At 45.4% G+C, this 24,102-nt stretch overlaps 1 protein-coding gene across 4 annotated transcripts in view; it reads right to left on the bottom strand.

Annotated features, from left to right (window-relative positions):
- TSPAN9 (tetraspanin 9) overlaps window positions 1-24,102 on the bottom strand; it is a 290,330-nt gene that overhangs the window by 149,218 nt on the left and 117,010 nt on the right. For 2 of the 4 annotated variants that reach the window (XM_075002810.1, XM_075002792.1), the window contains one exon: window positions 4,110-4,189. In XM_075002810.1, the coding sequence (XP_074858911.1) occupies window positions 4,110-4,172 (63 nt within the window). In that variant the 5' untranslated portion in view covers window positions 4,173-4,189. Of the gene's footprint in view, window positions 1-4,109; window positions 5,094-24,102 lie in introns of those variants that run through there. The other 2 variants (XM_075002802.1, XM_075002784.1) reach the window with 2 other exon arrangements.

The following is a 24,102-nucleotide window of genomic DNA, read 5'->3' as shown; positions in this document are numbered from 1 at the left end:
CGTCTCATTTGCATAATCTCTTTTCAAAAGAAAGAAGTGTAGATGGGGCTCTTTTGAAAATAAACCCCATCTTTGAACAAACCCTTCTTCCTGAAACAATATAGGAAGAAGGGTTCTTTCGAAGATGGGATTTACTTTCAAAAGAGCCCCGTCTATGCTTCTTTCTTTCTTTCTTTCAAAAAGAGATTATGAAAATGAGGTGCCAGATAATCAGTGCCTCATTTGCATTTCAATTTCCTTCATTTACATGCCTCATTCGAACGAGGAATGCAAGTGGAGACACAGCTACAGTGATGAAGTGCCACTGACTTCTAAATCACCATTATCCACTGCATTCTGTTGACAACGCTTTAAACACTGTAAAATCAAACAGGTTTTCTGCACTGAAGAACCACAGTAGTGTGTCGTACAAATTCGTATTTTGTAGTACTCATTAATAAGATCATTCAACAGACAGCAGATAGACTAGCAGATGCTCGCAGGCGCCCTGAAACATGATTTGTCAGTTTCAATTTAGAGTTATCCAAACAAACTCATGAAACAGTGTCTCTTCCATTTGGAGAGAGTATATTGATTTAAGGCATTCACCTTCCATCTCTGGAGACCTGAATTCACATTTTAGGTTAGGTCACAAGTTTAGACTGGTGCAGTGTTCTAAAATGAGCCCTTTGAGGAAAATTTTCCACGAGTTTCAGAGGGGTAGCCATGTTAGTCTGTATCCACAAAAACAACAAGAAGTCCTGTGGCACCTTTGAGACTAACAGATTTATTGGAACATAAAGCTTTCATGGGCAAAGACCCACTTCGTCAAATGCATTCTGACCAAGTGGGTCTTTGTGCATGAAAGCTTATGCTCGAATATAGCTTTTAGTTTATAAGGTGCCACAGGACTTCTCGTTCTTTTTCCACAAATAGGCACTCACAGCTCATGAGACCCCCCAGAACTTCATAGGTGTAGACTGAGGTGTGGCAGAGCTGTGTGAACACATATAACTGCAGCAGCAGGAGCTGCTATAGTTCCAAAACTAAATGTACCTGCAGAGATGGAGGGACATCAGTTTAAATGCAACAGCAGGGTGTGTTACAGGGCAGCATAGAGATACATTGACAGATCCGGTAGGAGAGGCTTGAACTAGCAAGAGAGTTGCAGGGCAGGATTCAGGATCATTGGCAGAGCTGTGTGGGGAGCCCAGGACTGGAACAGCAGGGACTGTTGAAGAGGAATGTTAAACACTGGCAAAAACTAGGATGGCACCCAGAGATATACATCATGATGGGCAAGACCAAGACCAACACATAAAGTCAAAATTGGGCAGATTGCACAGCACCTGCCCACAACATAGTTTCTTCTAACTAACCCAGAATTTTACAAAATATACAAAACTTTCATATGGATGCAACAAACCACAAAAGAATGAAACATTCTCATAGAAAATAATCAACACTCAGCAGTAGCTTTCAGTGGTACTGCAGCCCACTGACAATAATAGACAAATGTGCAGAAGTCTTAGAGCTTATAAAATAAATAATTTTGTAAAGAGGGGAAACTTTAGAACACTTTCATCAATGCAAATGGAGCCATTTCCCATTGCAAACAACTTTGAAAACCTGCTAGTTTGTATTCAGCACTTCTCAAAAATCCCAAAGATTCATCATTCTGCACCAACATTTACATTCTGTCTAGTCAGGCTCACACAAAGGGCATCTCAGAACAACTGACAGAGTGACCAGGATGAATTCAGAGACAATGATTAATAAGAAAAACATGGTATAAATCAAGGAAGAAAGATTTTCAGGCAAGAGTTCAGGTGAGAAGGAGAATCAATGATGTGCAGAGATAAAGAAAGGCTCTCCCTGGGTAGCAGGAGCTTCATAGTAAGTCTTGGCCCTCACAATAATGAAACTGTAATAGAGAGGTAGAGAAGAGTCCAGTCGTAGATGAGAAGAGGAATCAGGAGGTTGAGCGGAGACAGAAGGTCTGAGTGAGTTCATGAAGGGACCACATAAAAAAGGTCACTGAGAAGTTGGGGAAGGGGGGATTAGCAAAGAGCAACTAAAAACATACAACAGAGATTTAAGACCTACCTATGAACAACCTAGAAAAATGCTACTGAGGGAAGATATGAAACAAGGATCTCATACCATCACACCACATGAAGTTTGGAGGGATACTGAAGGATTGATCACACAGAAAAAGAGCAGTAAGACCAGGAGTAATGCACTCATAGGCTTTAAGATCAAAAGGGACCATCATGATTATCAAATCTGATCTCTTGCGCACTGAAGGGCCGTGCAACCTCAGTCATTCATTCTTGTAATATACCCCAACCTCTGGCTGAGCTTCTGAAGTCCTCAAATCAGAGTTTAAAGACTTCCAGTTACAGAGATGCCACAATTTACAGTAGTTTAAATCTGAAAATGATCTGTACCACAGGCTGCAGAGGAAAGTAAAAAAGCCCCAGGGTCTCTGCCAATCTAATCTGGGGGAAATTCCTTCACAATCCCAAGTACGGTGATCAGGGAGACCATGAGCATCCAGGCAAGACCCACCAGACAGTCACCTGGTAAAGAATTCTCTGTAGTAATTCAGAGCCGTCCCCATCTAGTGTCCCATTTACCAAAACTAATAGCAATATTTAACATCGGAAGACATTTCTCAGGACTCAGAGTAATGCAGCACTGGCATGAAGAGCCCAGCCTGACAACAGATTTGCATCCTAACAGAGATACCAAAAAAAAAGTGAGGCAAATTTATGGTAGGATCCATAGTGAAAAATCATGAGTGAGGTTCCTGAATGACCCCTTTCAGCCTCAATCTTCCCTGAAACCTGGCTAAGTCAGATTCCCACATCTTCCAAGGTGGAAATGTTTCGGCACATTACTACTGAAGCTCACTAGTGCCTGAGTCGTCCAGGGCCCTGTGAGGTCTCCCATTCCCTTTGGCTGTAAAAAGTTATTTCAGTAAGTGGGTCAGCTAAACAGCAATGACAGTGGCTAAGGCAGGGACACAGCTTATAACGTGAATGCTGACTTCTCCACAGTGACATATCTTCCCAGATTGGAATTTTAATACCCATCTGCCTTAAAAATAAACAAAAAAACCTACATTTTCATTTACCTCCAAGATATGATTTTTTATTTCTGAATTATAACCTTGAAATGCTTTAAGTTCCAAGACATTAATATCATAATTGCTTTTTCTGTTTATCAGAATTAAAGGTCAGCAGGCTTCTGATTAAACAATTTTGTATTGTGCTACGTGCAAATGTATTTGACATTTCCATTTGCTTGCATTTTTCCCCCTTTGACCAAGGATGCCTAGTAACTGGTTTACTTCACACAATCGTTTTCCAAGTGTACACGACATTAACTTGCTCAAAGTAGTCGTTACACTTTGAATCTGCTTACTGCTTACAATTCCTCACGCTTCCTGGCTGATAGAGGAAAATCAATTTTGATCCCTCAAAAGCAAGAGCTAGTCTCCAACTGAACACACCAATTTGGACAACTATGACTGAAACTGTATCAGGAGTCATTTATCATTCCAGTCATCTTACATTTGTTCTGACATTATAAGAACTAGAGAATATGACTATTTTTAAAAGGCGGAAAAATTAAACTTCATTCATTCTAACTTCATTCAGTTAGAAAAGCAGTTTGTCAATTACATCAGAAAAAGTAGAGAAGATTGATGGGGACACCAAAAACATAATTTAGATTTAAATTAACTTGCCAGGAAAAGTAGCACAAGGCATTAAAAAGAACATAAAAAAAAAATCGCCTTAACTGATTTGGGTAATTTTAAATGGTAAAAAGGTCCTGCCCTCCTTTAATTTACCTTGGTCAAAAATGGTCAAAACACATGAAATAAAAGACTCCAGTTTTAATGATCTGTCACCAAGTACAGTAATAGGAAGGTAAAAACTGCAGAAATGTTTTCCACAGTGCATAGATGTAGCACTGTAAATATTCTATGCAGGTACAAGAGACAGGATGTGGGGGGAAAGCTCATGGTAGTGCTGAAAAGATGCACTATGCACACAATGCAGCAATACAGCAAACTCTGACAAATGAAGGCAACTAGGGGGGGAAAAAAAGGCAGTACTCACCCAAAACATTAAATTGAAAAGGAACATCATGTATTTCAAACAACACAGGCAGCCTCTGGCCATGTTGCACTTCTTAAATTCTAAAAGGAAAACAAAGGATAGATCCAGGTAAAACACCACATATTTGCTGCCTTTAGGTGCATTGTATTTGTCACTTTTGATGCCAGTCCCAGTTCCAATGCCAGTCCCTGTTCCAGTCCTGGTGTGGCTCTGTGTGCGTGATCCAGCAGTGCCGTAAAAAGCTCCAGCAGTAAAACCTCGACCAAACTGCCTGCCTGAGGTAGATGGTTTAGCAAAGTCCGAGTCTTTGCTATCCAAAGATGGACTACGGTGAATTGAAGAATCCTCACTACTTGATTTCTCCATGATCTCTCTTTTCACAGTTGTCAGATTTAATGTCTAGCATCTCTCAGCATTAAATGCAGTGCCTTGTTAACTCCAGTCATACAAGGCTGATTTGTCTTTATCTTAGTAAACAAATCACATAACCACTGTCAAATTTATTGCAACATTCCCTGCATTGCTGGGGTTTTTTTTTTTTTTGTTGTTTCTTTTTTATATCAAAGTAGGCTATACAATAAGGATCGGTAGCTTTGATTTATGCACCAGCATCCCATGCAGGAACATTCTCATGACGTCTTGACGAAGCGGTTACGAATAACTTAGCTTTTTATTTAAAACAGCCACAAACTCTTCCTCCCCACTCTTAGTCCGCAGTCCTGTGATCTACACACAGCAGAGGCTCTTTAGCTCCATTTCCTAAAGGCTTGTCCAGTACACCTGGAAGACTTTCTCCAGCCCGAGCACTTTTCTTGCTCTCTCAGCTCTCTTCTCTGTCTCACTCTGACTGCTTCTCACATGCTGCTCTTTTTTTTTTTTTTTCACCCGTTTGCAGTATCTCATTCAGTAATCAGCTATTGGAGCTCACTCTCAGTGTTGCACTGCTGTTGATGTGAAATCATCAGCAACTGCAACCACTGGGCATTTCCCACAGAAATCCCTGACCTAACTATCAAGTAATACATCCACTCTCCTGCTAGCCCCTCCCCTCTACTTTACATCTAGCCAATTAGAAAAAGCCTACCCCCAAGGCATGCCTCCATGACATAATATCCTTAGTAGGATTAGTATTACTCTTTGACTATACAAGTGCACAACAGAAAATCTCTTTAAATGTCAAGTACTGTTTAGCTGTTTATGGGCAAAAATCATGAGGTAATGATACTCCTTTAATGTAATAAAAGACTATATGAGTTAAGGATTAGACATACAGAAGCTAGCAACCCCCGCCCCCCTCAGTGAAATTAACAGTAACTAAATACTTTTACATTTTTTACAGCTTAAATAAATGGCATGGGACAAGCAAGTGGAACCAGCTAGTGAGTGCCAAGCTTTTGTCTAATAGGCACATTTCTCAGTTATACACGCACACAGTATGACGCCATCAACCGTGATATAATTAACCATAACATGAAACACAAAGCTGCAGTCTTTTTCCAGGGTAATCAATCAATCCTAAATCTCCTGAATGTTACAGTATCTGAGCCTGCAGCCCTTTACACACTACGTAACTGGTATGTTAGAGATTACTCCAGCACAGTGGCGCTCAATCGTTCCCAACTACTGTAACCCCTTCCGGAATCTGCTCTGTGTTGAGTGCCCTCAAGTTTCACCTTGCTTAAAAATTACTTGTTTACAAAATCAGACATGAAAATGCAAAAGTGTCACAGCACATTACTGAAAAATTGGTGACTTGCTAATTTTTACCACAGAATTATAAAATAAATCAATTGGAAAATAAAGATTTTACTTACATTTCAGTGACTGTACATAAAGTAATATAAACAAGTTGTTGTATGAAATTTTAATTTGTACTGACTTCACTACTTTTTTTCATGTAGCCTATTGTAAATCCAGGAAAATATCTAGATACGTTGATATACCCACCGAAGAGCTCAGCATGTCTCTAGTGATACATGTACCTCTGACTGAAAACTATTGCTCTAGCATATTGTATTCTGCCCAGCTTCTTTCATTAAATATAATATCTGCACACTTGAGACTCTGATCTGAATGCTCCATTTCTTTCTAGACAGCAACAATCCTCACAATGCACAGTGCAACACCTCCTGGCATGACTCTACAACGCAAGTGGGATAACGATCTCAAGATATTCTGTAACATACACACAGTGTTCAGTTTTCCCATTTTACGTGGAAAACCTACAGCAAGTGGACTCCCCTGGGGTGTGTGGGGTTTTCTAAGCTTGCTTGATGTTTTAAAATTGGTTTCACATTAGGTAAGAATGTTCATAAAATGGCATAATAAAAGCAAAAACAATTGTGTAAAGGAACTATCCACACAAAGGGATACAAAAGCCCTTCAAAAACACCCAACATTAACAGACCCTTAAGTTTGCAGAGTGAAGCACTCAAACCAGGAAGTGCAAAAATTATGTACAACCTTACCTCTGAGCTCTCAAGTATGTAAACTACAACACAGCCTATAATTATGTGACCACACATACTGAGAAAATAATACATTTTTTCTTCAGGCTTAGATCTGTATGCCCCACACCACCTTGTAAAGTGCCATTATCTTCATACAGCAATACAAAATTTATGATCATGTCATCAAAGGCACAATTCCAAAATGGGCAAAAACTGCTTAGGCAGTAGATCTTGCTGAAAAAGCATCCGGAGGTTGTGGTGGATCACAAATTGAGTATGAATCAACAATGCAATGCAGCTGCAAAAAAGGCCAATATTCTGGGGTGTATTAACGTAAGTGCCACATGAAAGACAAGGGAGGTATCCGTCCGCTCTACTCAGAATTAGTGGGGCCTTAGACAGAGTACTATGTCCATTTCTGGGAGTCACATTTTAGGAAAGACATAGACAAACTGAAGAGAGCAATGCAAGTGACAAAATAGTTAGCAAATTTGGCCAACTGTATAAGGAAGAGTTTAAAAACTGGACATGTTTAGTCCTGTGAAAAGACAATGGATAAGGGGACCTAATATTCTTCAGCTACAGTAAGCCCTGCTGCTGGATATCCAAATATTCTGGATAATAGAATGGTCTACCAAGCAATGCATAACACTAAAGAAAAATAAGATTAGATATGAAGAAACAAACCAAAATGTATGCAGACTACTTTATTTACCAACAACAATAGTATTGTACACTGTAAATTTATACTATATTTGCAGTATTTATTTGTATTTCATTTCACTGTATTGTATTTATGGAATACTTACGGTTAAAATGCCAGTTATTTGAGAGTTCTAATTCATAGAATTCCAGATATGAAAGTGTTTACTGTAGATTAAGGGCTGTCATAAAGAGGACACTAAACAATTTTTCACTGTCCACAGAATATAGGACAAGACATAATTGGCTCAATCTGCAGCAAGGGATATTAGGTTGCATAGTAGGAAAAACTTCCTAACTAACAGGATAATTAAGCACAGGAATTGGCTTCCAAGGAAAGCTGTGGAACCCCCAGACTTAGATGCTTTTAAGAACAGGTTAGACAAACATCTCCCAAGGAGGGTGTAAGGGAGTAAGAGGAAGGCCTGGCAGGGCAGTGGCTAACCAGAGCCTGTTTGCCCAATTAACCGCACCCCATTTCACCTGCTGCCCGTGTCAGGCTTGGAAGCTAGTCCAGTTCTGGGCCGACCAGCCAACAGGCAGGAGATGGCTCTGACATCCTGAGACAGAGATACCCCTGGGTTGGCAGCCAGATGATGCAGCCTCCAAACCCTCCCCGAGGCACAAAGGGGGAAAATCCCAGAGAACCTTCCTCCTAAGGAGGGGAGAACTAGACTCTCAGGGCCACGCCCCAAACTAACACTACAGCTTCTAGAGAGTGAACGGAAGTCCTGCACCTCAGACCCCAAGGCACCGCAGTGACCTAGACAATAGGCCACCCTGCCACGAGCTGGACACACCTACAGACAGTCTAAGCTTAGCTGGTCCTGCTCCAGAGCAAAGGGCTGAACTAGATGACCTTTTGAGATCTCTTCCAGCCCTCCATTTCTATGATTTTATAAAGACATGATGTATCTGCAGTGAAAGACCTGTTCTTCCGAGTTCTGCTTTCCGTATAGCATTTTAATTACTTTGCTATGAAATATGTACTCTACATAACATTGATTTTGTCTCTCTCTTCCAAGCACAGCTTCAACACTGACAGGCTCCAATCCAGTAGTCAAGCACATGAATAACTTTGCTACCATAAGCAGTCCTGTCATTACTCATGTGAGTAAAGTTACTCAGGAGCGTATGTATTGGCAAGAAAAGATCCCAGTGTGTTCAAGCACTCGGTCAGAAATGATTTCACAGTTAAATATCCTTTAAAAGAAAAAAAAGGATTGAAGAGTGAAAAGCCTAATATTTACTTTATTTTTGTCATGATGACAAGACCTGTATTTGCCTCTCTCATGAGCTGTCCTCGGGGATCAAGATTTTCAAAAATAAGAGCCTAACAACAATCTCCTAAACACAAATGTACGCACCTGGCTGAGAGCCCCTTTGGAAATCAGGTACATACCTAAAAATGATTTTAGAAGCCCAACTATTTTTCAAAATTTTTTGGCAACAAAAATGCTTCAACATGCTGTTGTAATGTTTTCATGCTGAATCGCAGTCAGTTGCTTCAAGATTTTATAAAGACAGGTTACTCACCGTAGTAATGGTGGTTCTTCGAGATGTGTCCCCGTGGGTGCTCCACAATAGGTGTCGGGCTCGCCCAGCGCCGCAGATCGGATCTTCCAAGCAGTTTCTGCCGGACCGCGCATGCGCTGGCGCGCGCCGCTCCCTTGCACACTCCTGGCCATGTGCGCGATCCGGTCCCCGCCAGTTCCTTGACCAACTGCCTCGGATGCCCCTGCAAAACACTAACAGAGATCCGAAGCGGGGAGGATGGGCGGGTAGTGGAGCACCCACGGGGACACATCTCGAAGAACCACCGTTACTACGGTGAGTAACCTTGCTTTCTTCTTCGAGTGTCCCCGTCGGTGCTCCACAATAGGTGACTACCCAGCAGTAACCCAAGATAGGAGGTGGGTAATCGGATTATGTGCAGCTTGTCCCCGAGAGGACCGCTGTAGAGAGACAGGTATCCTCTTGGAATACCCTGTGAAGGGCGTAATGTTTGGCGAAGGTATCACAGGATGACCAGGTCGCCGCTCTGCAAATGTCTTTTAACGCAACGCCCTTGAAAAAGGCTGTTGATGCCGCCACCGCCCTAGTGGAATGAGCCCTGGGAGTGGCCAATAAAGGAGTCTTTTTGAGCTCGTAGCACATTTTTATGCAGGATACAATGTGCTTTGAGATTCTCTGCGAGGAGAGACCTTCTCCTTTCGATTTCGGAGCGAGGGAGACTAGGAGTCTATCCGTTTTCCGGAAGGACTTGGTCCTGTCTACGTAGAAGGCTAGCGCCCTCCTCACGTCCAGGAGGTGTAGGCGCGCCTCTTCGTTGGAGTTATGAGGCTTTGGATAAAATGAGGGTAGAACAATAGGTTCGTTAATGTGAAACTCAGAAGAAACTTTGGGAACAAAGGCTGGATGCAGCCGTATGGTTACCGCCTCCTTGGAAGAAACAGTGCAGGGTGGCGTTGCCATGACTGCCGCAAGCTCGCTCACCCTGTGAGCTGACGTAATTGCAAGAAGAAAGGTCGTCTTTATTGTAAGGAGGCGGAGGGGGACCGTGGCCAAGGGCTCGAACGGTGGTCCCATTAGCGCGGTAAGCACCAGGTCCAAGTTCCACGAAGGTGGAATCGGTTTCCGAGGGGGGTATAGGTTTACCAACCCTTTGAGGAACCTGGTAACCATAGGATGGGCGAACACCGTGTGCCCTTCCTCCTCGTGTCTGAACGCCGAAATGGCGGCAAGGTGGACCTTCATCGAAGATAGCAAGAGTCCTCCTCTCTTGAGGTCCAGTAAATACTCTAGTATTGTAGGTATAGGCACCGAAAGGGGGGCCAGCTGTTTGGTAGAACACCAAGCCGTGAAGCGAGTCCATTTCTGCTTGTAGGTCTTCCTGGTGGAAGTCCTCCTGCTACTTTCTAGGACTTGCTGCACTTCCTCTGTGCATGTGCTCTCTAGGGAGCTGAGCCATGGATTAACCACGCTTGCAGTCGCAGGCTTTGGGGGTGCGGGTGCACTATGGACCCCTGGGCTTACATGAGCAGATCCGGCGCCACCGGAAGAGGCCTCGGTGGACGGTCCGACATGCGCAGGAGTAGGGGGAACCATTGTTGTCGATCCCACGTTGGGACTATCAGGATCATCCGGGCCCATTCCCTCCTGGCTTTCTGCAAGACTTTGTGGATCAGCACTGTGGGAGGAAAAGCATAAAGCAGGGGGCCCCTCCACGGGATCGCGAACGCGTCCCCCAGGGACCCCCATCCCAGTCCTGCCCTGGAGCAGAATCGTGGGCACTTCTTGTTGTGCTGAGTGGCAAACAGGTCTATCTGGGGAAAACCCCATGCGTGAAAAATCGGTCGTAGCAGATCGGGACGGATCTGCCACTCGTGTGTGAGTGCAAAACGCCTGCTCAGCTGGTCTGCCTTCACATTGTGCGCACCTGGTAAGTATGAGGCTTTCAAGATTATATTGTTGGCGATGCACCAGTTCCATAAGCGGACTGCTTCCGCGCATAAGGCACGGGATCGAGCTCCTCCTTGCCTGTTTATATAAAACATGGTGGAGGTATTGTCTGTACTGATCCCGACGACTTTGCCTTGTATATGGTCTCGAAAGTGTCTGCAGGCCTTGAACACTGCTCTGAGCTCCAGTATATTTATGTGTAGTGACTGCTCCGTGGATGACCACAGTCCTTGAGTCACCTCTTCGCCCATGTGCGCTCCCCACCCTATGAGGGAGGCATCTGTAGTGAGAAAAACCGATATTTGTGGCTGGTGGAAGGGTACCCCTGTTAGCAAGTTCCTGGGGTTTACCCACCATTGCAGGGATTTGCGCACCTCCACTGTGGGCGACACCACCCTGTGAACAGTGTGTACTGCCGGTTTGTATACGCTCGCCAGCCAGTGCTGCATGCTGCGCATGTGTAACCTGGCGTTCTGTACTACGAACGTTGCCGCTGCCATGTGGCCCAGCAGCTGTAAGCACGTCAAGACCGGCACCGTAGGGCTGAAGGTGATGACCTGCACGAGGGAGCCGATGGCCCGAAAGCGAGCCTCTGGTAGATATACTCTCGCTGTAACAGAGTTTATGCGAGCCCCTATGAACTCTATGTCCTGTGTGGGGTCTATTTTTGATTTTGCCAGATTGATAACCAGGCCGAGTGAAGAGAACGTGTTTGCTGTGACGCGTATCATGCGTAGTACCTCCCCCTTCGAGGACCCTTTGAGCAGGCAGTCGTCCAGATACGGGAATATAAATACCCCCTGTCTGTGCAGGTAGGCTGACACCACTGCCAAGGTCTTGGTGAAGACTCTGGGGGCCGAGGAGAGGCCAAACGGTAGGACCTTGTATTGGAAGTGTTCGTTGCCTACCATGAACCGGAGGAATCGCCGGTGAGCCGGATGGATAGTTATGTGGAAGTACGCATCTTGTAAATCGAGGGCTGCGAACCAGTCTCCATCGTCCAGTGCTGTAAGGATGGAGGCGATTGTGATCATCCGAAGGCGTTGCTTGCGCAGGTACCGGTTGAGGCCGCGAAGATCTAAGATGGGCCTCCAGCCTCCTGTCTTGTTCTCCGTGAGGAAGTACCTTGAGTAGAACCCTTTTCCTTGCAGTTGCTCTGGCACTCTTTCCACTGCCCCTATGAGCATGAGATGGTCTACCTCCTGCTTGAGCCTCGCTACGAGGGAGGCCTCCTGGAGGTGGGGCCTGGGTGGAGGTCGTGGCGGTGGGAGCGACTGGAAGGGGATGGCGTACCCCGTGGCTATGATCTCCAGCACCCATTTGTCTGTGGTGATCCTTTGCCACTGGTCGTAGAATGGTCGGAGGCGATGGTGGAATAGCCGCTTTGGATGACCTTGTGCGATGGTAGTGATGGCGCAGCCCTGGATCTGTGTGTCAAACTTGTGGCCTTTGGCCCTGCCCCAAGGACGCACGGCTCTGTTGGGAACGTCGCGTGGGAGTTCTGTACTGCTGGTGCTGTTGATGTTGCCCTTGCTCGTAACCCCTGTGGTACTGGGGACGCTGTTGCTGGTACTGGTACCGTCTTTGTTGAGGGTAGTACTTTTTCTTTCTGTATGAAGGGGTGTAAATCCCCAGGGTCCTAAGTGTGGCTCTTGAATCTTTACTGGAATGAAGGACCGAGTCGGTTGATTCAGCAAACAGCTTCTGCGAGTCGAAGGCAAGGTCAGCTATCTTTGCCTGCAGATCCCTCGGTATACCCGAAGTCTGGAGCCAGGACTCCCTTCGCATCACCACTGCCGTAGCTGTGGAACGTGCTGCTGTGTCCACAACGTCCAGGGCGATCTGAACTCCCGTCCTCGAGGCCGCGTAGCCTTCTTGCACAATGGCCTTGAGCACCGGCTTCTTGTCCTCTGGAAGCGAGTCCATGAGGGAGGTTAACCTAGTATAGTTGTCGAAATTATGGTTCGCTAAATGCGCTGCGTAATTTGCCATTCGCAACATTAGAGTGGAGGAGGAGTAGACCTTTCTGCCGAACAGCTCTAGCTTCTTGGCATCTTTGTCTGTTCCCCCTGTCCTGAATTGGGATGTCTTTGATCTTTGTTGCGACGACTCCACCACCAAGGAATTTGGCTGTGGGTGGCTGAACAGGAACTCCATGCCCTTCGCCGGCACGAAGTATTTCTTATCCACTCTCTTGTGGACAGGCGGAATAGTCGCAGGGGTCTGCCATATTATAGTGGCGGACTCCAAGATTGCTTCATCAAGCGGTATTGCTACTTTGGAGGAGGCCGGAGGTCTCAGATTTTTGAGGAGCTTATGGTGTTTTTCTTGCACCTCTGCTGTCTGGATGCCTTGCGTGAAGGCCACCCTCTTAAAAAGCTCTTGAAACTGTTTGAGATGGTCCGGGGGAGGGACGTCCCCCGGGGCCGTAGCCTCGTCCGGGGAGGAGAGCGAGGAACCGCTGGGGTACGCCTCTCTGGACCCTTCCGGTTCCTGTTGGTGATGGTACACCCTCTCACTAGAGGTTTGCGAGGGAAAATCTCGGGGTTCCATAACCAGTCCCCCCTGAGATGCTGGAGACTCTGTCCCCGGTCGCAATTGCCCTCGGGGATACGAGATCGTCTGTGGGGATCTTTCCCTAGTAGATTGCCGATGGTGTCTATGCCCCACATGGTAGGGGCGACCATGGCAGTATAGGCACTGTTCTTGGGAAGGTGACCTAGACCACTCCCTTGGTGCATACCCTCTGCGTCTAGGGGAGCGAGATCGTCAAGAGATCTGGGACACTGGAGAGAGCGATTTTGAATAGTATTCCAGCGGTTCAAACCCCAGGAAGGGTGAAGGTGGTCCCAGCCAGGGTGAGGCTGGTTGCAAAAATGGAGAAGGGGGATCCGGGTAGGCTAGGGGGGACCCCTGCCTTCTGGTTGGAGTCTGCAACATAAGCGGAGGGCTGTGAGAAAGCAACTCCACAGCCCTGTCTGGAGAGGGGCTGCGACGCCTCGTCTTGTGTGCAGCCTTCCCCCTCCCTTGAGGGGGTAACTCCGCCCCTTGGCGTGTAGGGGATCTCTGCCCCATCCGCGCCGTGCTCGGCACGCTCTGCACCACCGGTTCCCCGGGGGTCGGTGCCGCTGCTTGCGGTGCCGCCGGTACCGGCGCTTGTTTAGCCACCGCCCTGCCTGCGGTGCGGGGCGGCTGCTTGATTATCGGAGGCTGAGCCGCTTCCACGTGGCTCTCCGTGCCGCCGCCGATCAGCTGTTGCTGCAGCTGGGGGCTGCTCGCTCCTCCCGTCCCGCTCGCTGTTGCTGCCGGCAGGGATCGGGCTGGGGAGGCTTTCCTCCATTTTTGCGCTGATGGGGTGAGGGAGGCAGCTTTCCTTTTATGGGCCCCGGAGGGTCCCTCCTGCTGCGGTCGCTCCGGCACGTCTGGCTGGAGGGCCTTGTCGAAGAGCAGCATTTTAAGCCGCATCTCCCTGTCCCTCCTTGCTCTGGCTGTTAGCTTTGCACAGAAGGAGCATTTCTGTGTAACATGGGACTCCCCAAGGCACCTTATGCATAGACTGTGCCCATCAGACGCTGGCATTGCCTCTCGGCAGGACTCACATTTCTTAAATCCTGAAGAGGACATTGTTGGTGAGTCTTTCAGTTGTTAAACGGGTACTTAGCACCTTCTCTGTGCTGTTTTCCCCTTCTGATGGCCTGCCGCAGCAGGAGGGCTGATGGCCCTATGCTCCTGGCCTCCGTCGCTTGTTACTGGGACTGGACTGAAAGCTGTCCCGCTTGCTGTCTGTTTGTTTTTTTTTTTTGTTTTTTTTTTTTGAAAAACAACAACCGGCTAACTTGCAGTAGCCTAAGAACTTGAAAACTTTAAAGAAAAAACAGTTAAAACCATTGAATACGCTAACTTGGCCTTAGCCTAGTTCGGATTCCATCTGCAGCCGACGGCGGTTAATCGGAACTGGCGGGGACCGGATTGCGCACATGGCCAGGAGCGCGCAAGGGAGCGACGCGCGCCGGCGCATGCGCGCACCGGCAGAAACTGCTTGGAAGATCCGATCTGCGGCGCCGGGCGAGCCCGACACCTATTGTGGAGCACCCACGGGGACACTCGAAGAAGAAAATATTTTCCCTCCCCTTTGGGCAGAGTTTATTGCATAAAAGTTTCCCATCCCCATATTCTTCAGATCTTAAAGATGGTATGTTCCCAAACTCTCAAGTTAAGCTGGACTTCTTTTCTGTCATGCTGACATACAAATGTAGGTGTGCTCCTAAATGACAAATACTTCATTGTACAGACTGAACCTCTCTAATCTGGAACTCTCTCAGCTGGCAAACTCTGTAATCTGGCATGGTTTTAGTTAGCCAGATGACCACTTATCCTGGGTGTGGTCAAGTTTCCGGTGGTCCCATAAAGTTTGTTTACTGCCACCAGTCCTGTCTCTCAGTGTTCTGTGCTGTTATTTCACTGTAATTTACCCATCAGTGTCTTCTAAGGTCCCAGTAAGAAGCAGAAGTGGTGGTAATATGCTAGAAAATCTTGACCTCCCATCGCCTGGAAAATTCTCTCTTCCAGCACTAGTCAGGTCCCGAGGGTGCCGGACGAGAGAGGTTCAACCTGTATTAAACAGCAGTAATATTTACACTGAAGTGTACTAAGGAAGCATAAGTGATAGTGTCTTTAGCACAAATGTTTACATTGCATAATTTTAAATTATACGTACGTGTGAAAAATCACAGCTTTTGTAAACTTAAGCTCTCGGCTTCAATTTCTCCATCTGTAAGCGGTAATAATTACTTATTTACCCAAGCTGGGGTGCAAATGCAGAAAAAGATGTTTATTTGCTTAAAAGTAACTTGATTCATTGGGTTTTCTAAGTGTGGAAACATTTTATTGGCTGTAAATTTTTTAAACACTTGTTTTATGACTTTCTAATATCAGGCCATAGCTTGATTGACATAAAATGTTATGAAAGTCTTGTTTTCTTATTAAAAGGCATTTGCACTAACATTTCCATTGCAATTCACTGAAACTCATCGTTTGTCATAGATAGCCATGGTTGATTTGCATCACAGGTTCTGGTTAAACATTGTGTTCCATTGAACTGACAACAGAATGAACAATTATTGCTTGCCTGACTGTCTCTGAAATGCTCTATCTCCTGCAATGTACTCTTACTGATGTCTCAGTCAAGTAATAACATTACGCATACCTGTCCCCTGCTGCCAAATCTGACTGGCCTTGTGCCTTGCTTCTACACTACAGAATATGATGAAAACTATAAATCAGTGTTTGTCTTAAGAAGGGTGGAGAAAGGTTTTCCCCTTGTATTTCCAGTACTTTCCTTATGTGGAATTGTTTCCATCCTTGTATCATTTACCCTACCTTTAAGTGTTACACATCATGTTCCAAGTACACAAAAATGATGAAATTGAGTTAAAAAACATAAGATTTTCAAAATAGTATGTTTGTCTTCTGATTTTAAGCTTTATATGGTTCATGTTTTAAAGGTTATATCCCCAGTGGCTAAAAAAAAAAAGAAATTTTAAGTGAAAGCTCAGAGTCTCTGTGATCCCATGACCCTGGGATCTGATTCTTTAAGAAAAATGCCAAATATTATGAGACATGCCATAAAATCACAACAGCTGACAATACTGACATAGTATTACTTTAATATGCCATCGTGATCTTACCCAGAAGAGATGGGCAGAAAACAAGGAGAGCTTGAAATATCTAGTAGGTAATTTCTTTTTAGGATTTATGGCAGTTCAAGTGAAACCAACAAATGGTCTCAAAGTGAGAGAAAAACGGAACTTAAAGAATAATTCAAGAAAAAATGGAAATTAAAGAATAATTCAAAAGTTTGTCATATATAAATAGTTTAACTTGATCTTGCAACTGTAAATGCATATTAATCCCCCAAGCTCAGAACTGTCTCTCTCTTTGCAAAGCCCTGTACCTGCACAGAACCCTACTGAAGTCAGCAATGATTGGCAACAGTGTAAAGTCTCATCCTTGCAGATCTGATCACAGGCTCAGCACCTTAGCAAATGTACTTCTGTGTACTGAAGTGTGGTTATGGAACTAGTCATAACAGGACTCAGGAGTTCTGGAATTTACTCACAGCTCTGACACGGCCGCTGCTTGACTCAGGCAATTATTTTCACTGCTCTGTGTTTCAGGCTGCTCCTACACATGCAACCCCCTGTTGGAGGTGACATGGTAATGAGGCAATTCGAAGCAGGCTAATGAGGCACTAACCTGCATATTCAGTGCCTGATTAGCATAATGGTGGTTGTGCGAATTTCCAAGTGCAGACTTCAAATTGCGGATTGACCTTGTAGATGGGGGCAGCTTTGAAATAAGCACCCCACTTTGACATTTCCTGACTCCCACAAAACTAGATTGGAGTAAGGGAATGTCGAAGTGTGGTGTTTACTTTGAAGCCGCCCCCATCTATGCTGTCAATCTGCCATTCCAAATCTGCACTTTGAAATTTGTGTGGCTGCCATTATGCTAATGTGGTGCTGAATATACACATTAGCGCTCATTAGCCTGCTTCGAATTGCCTCATTACCACGCCACCTCCGACGGGAGGTGGCATGTGTAGAAGCAGTCTCAGTTTCCCCACTTGTAAAATGGGGACGACCTCATTTGTAAAACTTTAAGAACCACCCAAGGGAAGTTCTTCATAAGCGCTAGTTATTATTATAAATGCTAAGAGGCAGAGGAGGTATTCAACACCATGCCAGTCATATGCAACATGTGAAATTCTGGAGTCCTCCCTGAAATGGAAACTAGTGAGTTTTGCTTTGCTGCCTGTGCCACCATGGTCAGAGGAATGGAACTGACCAATAAAACTTGGAAGCAAACAATAGGAGACCAGATTTAACTTAATATTGATTGTTTATACCTCTTGTTATTTACAGCAATCAAACACAGAGAAATATATTTAGTTAATTTTTGTCAGGGAAGCTGGAACAATTTTTATAGTGAGGTGCTAAGAGCCCCAGAACCAAACTTTAAACCCTCTGTATGCAGGAAACCACTTCAAACCCAAGGTTCCTACAGCACTTCCCAGACCTCTGGTTCCTTTTGTTAGATCTTGGCAGAATATCTTTGGCATCTCATCAGAAGGCTCTGATAATTGGGAAAAAATTGTGACAGGAATAAAAAAGTAGCAAGCATGGTAAGATTATTAGGTATCTGTGATGTGGAGCAAATCCAGAAGCATTTTATTATTCTGTTGATCACTAAACATAATATTGTCACACTTGCAGCCCAACCGTTAAGCACCTCATTCCACATATAGGCACCTAAATAAGTGACCTCATTTTCAGAGGCGCTAAGCACCCAAAATTTCCGATTGAAACCAATGACAATTGCTAGAGCTCAGCATCACTGAAAGCTAGGCCACTCAAGCAAACGCCTAACTTTAAGCTTCCCAGTTTGAAGCATTTGGCCAGCACCAACACTTTGAGGTTCTAAATGGCCTCACCTCTCACTGGGCATAATGGGAGTGCAAGGTCAATAGCACCTGATGGAATCAGGCCCTACGTACACTGAAATATTTTACAAGCTACAGTTCTTTTGAGTCTTTTAGCCAATTTCATTGGAGGCCCCACAGCAGCACATCTGGCGTATTCCTGATGGAACACCAATTTGGACTTTGCATGATGCAACTCATAAATTATACCAAACTATTTGCTTATCCTAACAAAATCATCGCTCTATTACACCAGGTGGCTTTTTCAAAACATACTGTGTGAGCATTGGCCATTCTCCTTTGTTCTGCATTTAAAGGAACCTTGACTGGTAGATACTGAAGTGAAGCCATTTAGCAGCACCTAAGGCTGCCTTTGCATGTTAGCGTGACCTTACAGTTAAATGCACTTTCCTCTCCTACACAGACTCAGATGCTTTTCTTCTAAATGATTATGGCATGGAAAACATTCAGAATCCTCTTCTGCATTTCATTAATCTGATACAAATTTTGTTGAATCATGCGATTTTCTACCAAAACATCCACTTCAGTCTCACATTTGAGCAGCTGGTATACAGACAGTAAAGGAACAAACAGATTTAGACTCCAGTCCACAGATCTCAAAACTAAGGTCCTGTCTATTATAAATATGAGCATTTAGGACACTAACCTCTTTTTAGACACGTGGCACCCAGTGCTGCATAGCACAAGAAAATCAGGAGTGGGAGAGGGTGCACAGTATTCATATGTTAAAATGCAATGGAAATGTGTTCTGTCATTTATGTAGGCTATGTCTACTTTATGAGATAATATCAATTTTAAGTCAGTTAGCCTGAGTTTCCCAATGGTCTGTCCTCCCTGTAAATGCCATTAGCTCGATTTATGGTGCACTAAAATCGACATAATATCGATATCATAATAGCATAGTAACCCCATGGGTGTAACGTTCAGCTCAAATTTAAAATTCTGGCTGAAGGTTAGTGAGGATGCACCACATCTTTAAATCAAATTCATTAACCTCCAGAGATGTCCGATATGTGCCCCACAATGCCCCTCAGTTCTCTGCTCTGGCCTTTTCCATCTCTACTACTCTCAAATGTGGAGGAATTAGGCAACAGAAAGCCCGTTGCAATTCGGCACTTGGAAGCCCATGGCTGTAGGGCCATGAGAGGCTGAAAAATCTTCTCTCTTTCTTTGCTGTTAGCGCAGCTGTGGGGTTTGTGATTCTGTGTCTACCTCTGCCAGCCGCCTTTTTTTTCTGCACTGCCTGGCTCCAGCCACCGCCTCCCCACACCATGTGGCAACTAGGCTCTGGGTGGGGGTTGTGCTTATATGATAGGACAAGAAACTTCTTGTCAGTCATTTACATTTTTTCCTGCCCCCCACATCCTCTCCCTTCCCTCCATGAGAGGCGCCACACATTCTGGAACTTTCCCTCACCCACATCACGTAGCAGCTAGTCTGAGAGTGGGGGTCACGCTTGGATGAGAAACTTCTTTTCAGCCATTTACATTCTGTCCTAACCCCCACGTCCTCTCCCTTTCCTCCCCCCAGAGGTGCTACGAAGTCTGGAACTTTCCCGCACCCAATCACATCATGTGGCTTGACCCCAAACTAATAGCTGCACACGGTGCCAGGCAGCTTGCATGCAATGAGGGTCCTGTAACGGGCTGGGGGAAGTCTCCCTCAGTGGTGAGGATATTGGGGGGCAGGGGCTGGCTGGTACTGGGCTGGCTGCTATTCAGGGGTCTTTTAGCCACCAAGGGGAAGTCTCTCTTGGCAGACACAATTTTTGGCCAACAGAAGAAAACACTCTTTCACTAGAGTGGCTGTCCTCTCAGACCAAACTCTTGTATGGGCTTTAGCCAAAGGCCACGAGCTGACTATACTAGGGGGTCTTTTAGCTGCCCAGGGGAAGTCTCCCTGGGTAGTCATGTCATGATTTTCAGGGGCTGGCTATATGGCTATAGTCCGGGGGTCTTTCAGTCACCCAGGGGAAGTCTCCCTCAGCAGACACAAGTCACAAGAGCAGTTCTTTCAGAGCAAATTTCTGTATGGGCTTTATCCAAAGGCCACTAAAGGCAATACAGTAGTTCTACAGTTACCACAGTTCTCCTTGTAAGACTTGCAGCAACCAACCAAGCCATAACTGATTTTATAATGCATTGCATTTTCAGTGTTGTGCTCATGTCTACTACTTACACATGCATTTCCAGGTTTTGCAAAGATGAAAATTCTTGTTCTGAGGGTCTCCTTTGCCAAGTCTAAACCTAGATCCAAGCCTGAGCTTGCTGGTAGTAGTGGGAGGTGGTGGGTCTCCCCCCAGAGTGTCAGTGAGCAACCAAGGCAGCCGTAACTGATTCAATGATCCTTTGAATTTTCAATGTAGGTCCCATGTCTACTTAAACATACTTTTCAGTTGCAAATTCTTGTTTTGGGGATCTTCTTTGCCAGGTCTAAACCTAGATCCAAGCCTGGGCATGCTGGTAATGGGGGCATGTGGTGGGTCCTGCCCTGGAGGGTCGGCCAGCATAGTGGGAACAGATGTAGCCCTGCTAGACCACTAGAGCTCCTTCACCTTTGTCTAGACTTCCTCCATGCTGCAGCAGGGGGTAGCTGTATTCCACCAGAGTGGTGGCCATCTGGCATAGGCTTAGGAATTACGGTGCTTCACCTCGTGGTCTTGGAGTAGATCCTTCTCATCCCACAGGTCCAGGAGGGTCTGCACCTTTCGCCCAGTCCGGGAGGGACCTGTCTCTTGGTGCCCCGGGCTGGCTCTTGGGCCTCTGAGACAAAATTATTGATCTGAGGATCTTCTTTGCCAGGAGGTCTAAATCCAGATCCAAGCCTGCAAAGATCCAGTGCTTTTGCATCCCGTTTTCAAAAACCTGTCGGTTAGGAAACCCTAACTTTTCCTAAGCACTTTACTGCCCCTCCGCTCCCCTCAATTATAAAAAGCCCATCTCTTATGCAGGCAAGCCAGACCCCCACCTGGAAAAAGGGCCGCTTGGTTAACACGGCAGGCGAATGAGGAAAACGAAATGTAGGAAAGAAACATGGGAAGATGTCATCAGAAATCCACAGCCACTTGCAGGGCATTTTCTTCCAATGCTGTCCTAGTGAAAATAGCCAGAATGCTACAGGCACCTGTGGGATAGGTTCCCTCAACACAGTTTCAACATCTATTTTGGCAAGTTGTGGGTGGCAGCAGTAAGTCAGTTTGGTGGGGAGCATGTGGGAAGATGAAGATGCTCAAAATCTAACAGATAAACCCCAGCGTTAATAAATCAATTTTAATAAAATAAAATAAATTTTAGCCCGTAGTATAGATGCTGCCTTAGATTGCTCCAACATAGCTCCTTCTAATACAGTAGCACAGTGGTGTCCAATAGCAATTCAAGATCGCCACACTTATTGCTGTCATCCCTCTGTATTTGCCACAGCCCCCGCCCCCCCCCCCGCAACAATGCCCTCCCCTTCTCCCAGAGAGAGACACACACATACACACCACTCTAACAATGCCCTCCCTCTCCCCCAGAGACAGGCACCCACAAAACTTGTGAATCTTGGAGACCTGTCTCATGATTTTGGAATTCCAAGGATGGCAGGACTGCACATGACCGAGATGGAAGCTATATGCAGCCAGACATCCCAAGAACACATTTTCCATATTCATTCTTTTTCCATGCAATCCACTAACGAAGAATTCAACTCTTCTGGCCTTCCCCAAGGTACAACAGGTTTTTAATGTGCTCCTTAGGGATAGTTGCTAGTTGTTGCCAATAAACATGAGGACCACCCTCTCCCTGCCAATCAAGGTAGATACAATGTAAGACTTAAGTTATATTTTTATTTACATTAAATCTAAAGGTATGTTTATAAGTAAGTTTGAAATTGAAATTGCCAAGTCTGTATTTACAATCTATTAAAACAATTTAAATTAAATATAATAATAATATTAAGCAGTACACTCATCCCTCGCTATACGAGCACAACTGGTTCCCAAATTTCTGCTCGTAGGTGAAAACTCATAAGAGCAACATTAAATTCCCATTAAAATACCTGTAAAAGTCTCCAATTCATTCCAAGGGCTTGTAAGTTGACATAAGCCAGTTGAGTTCAGGTGCTTTTCTGATGTATTTGAGTAGTTTGGCACCAGAAATAGGATACAGTGTATGTATGTAGAGCAGGAATTCCCAATCTATTGGTCAGGTCCCACACATGGGTCCCATTAAATTTGTTAAAGGTCACCAGCTGGGCAGTTCCCAGCTGCATGAGCTTGTTAAAGAAGCCATTTGCAGTTTCTTCACACTGCTGCCTCAGGCAGATATCTATCAGTAGAGATAGAGATAGCTGCTGGAGATGGAAGCTATCACTAGGGATAGCAATTACCTTGTGCCTAGGTGCTGAAACCTTAACACTTGAGTTAATTGTTTTTAACAACGGTTACCTGCTGGGAGCAGGAGGCAGGAGGGCTGGGGGAGCCACCCAGTCTAGCAGCCCTGGTGAAGAGGCTGTGGGGTGGGGGGGGGAGGAGTGTCTAAGGCTGGGGCCCTTTAGGGATGCACGGGGAGGTCTCAGACTGGAGGGGAAGTTTGGGGCTGCTGTGGGGGTGTAAAGCTGGGGGCAGTGTGGGGCTGCAGGGGTAGTCTAAGGCTGAGGGCAATTTGGGACTGCAGAGGGGCTCTACAGCTGGGGGTGGCTTGGACTGCTGGGAGGGGTCTAAGGCTGGGGGCAGTTTGGGACCTGGAGGGGGTTAAAAACTGGCTGAGGGTGAGGTCTGTGGGGCAGGCAGGCGCAGGGGACTAATACAGTAAATCCCTCAAGTTTTCCTGCAAGGGGAGGGGAGCCAGGAACCACCAGGGCTGGTCAGCTTCCTGGCTCCCAGAGTGGCAGGAGCTGGGAACCAGGGGCAGGCTGGTTCCAGTCTCCCCATGGCTTGCAGGACCATGAAACTGATCAGCTCATGGCTGGTCAGTTTCATGTTCCTGCCAGTGCAGGGGATCTGGGAACTAAGATAAGAGCCTTCTCCCTCTCTTCCACCCAGCCGCAGGCCTGTCAGACAGCTGCAAGTCTGAGGGGAGGGAGAGAGAAGGCTCCAGCTGCAAGGCTGCAGGACTGCATGTCTCCCCACCCTCCAGCCAGGGACCCCACAACTGGAGCACAGCTGGTTGCGGGTCTACCCAGCCCCCTGGTCAGGGATCCCACGGCTGTCTCATATAAGTGGAGGGAAGTTCACTCATTTAGTGAACAAAGGTAGGTATGTGTGTCCCTCGTTTTAATGAGTACTCGTAAGTAAAGTACTTGTTAAACGAGGGATGAGTGTATATATTTGCTGCCAAGTTTTAAAGAAAATCAAACCACTGAACGGGCAGAAGTCTGCAGCTGAGCACATGGAACATGCCTTTCTTAAGGTGTTAACAAGTAGCTTTGGCAGCAGTAGATTGCTCTGCAGGTAGAGAGAGAATATTTTTCTCTACTTCATTTTATTCAATTAGGTCAGTTAAATGACTAGTTCATTCAAAACTGACAAACAATAGGAAGCTGAAAATTGGAAAAATGAGATCTACTAGTTCCAAAATCTTGAATGACCAACTGACAAGAAACAATCCAATTCATTTCACTAACTACAAATAAACCCTATTTCATTTCATAAATCAGTTTGTTTTAAACACAAAACATGTTTTGATCAACTTTTTTCTTTATGTATACAGAACATTTAAGTTAGTTTAATTTTATTAAAAATGCTATCTCTCTGATGATAATAAAATGCTGTTTTATTGCATTAATAGAATTTGAGTTTCCATGCAAAGAGAACTTGACACAAATTGAAAGTAAAAATTAATTATCTTCTAGTAAAAAGTTAAGCTTCACAATTGCTTAAATAAATGTACACAGACAT

This window comes from Carettochelys insculpta, chromosome 1 (genome assembly GCF_033958435.1).
Source record: "Carettochelys insculpta isolate YL-2023 chromosome 1, ASM3395843v1, whole genome shotgun sequence".
NCBI classification, from domain to species: Eukaryota; Metazoa; Chordata; order Testudines; family Carettochelyidae; genus Carettochelys; species Carettochelys insculpta.
The sequence above is the reverse complement of the archived record's forward strand: the minus strand, read 5'-3'. Positions and strand labels throughout refer to the sequence as shown.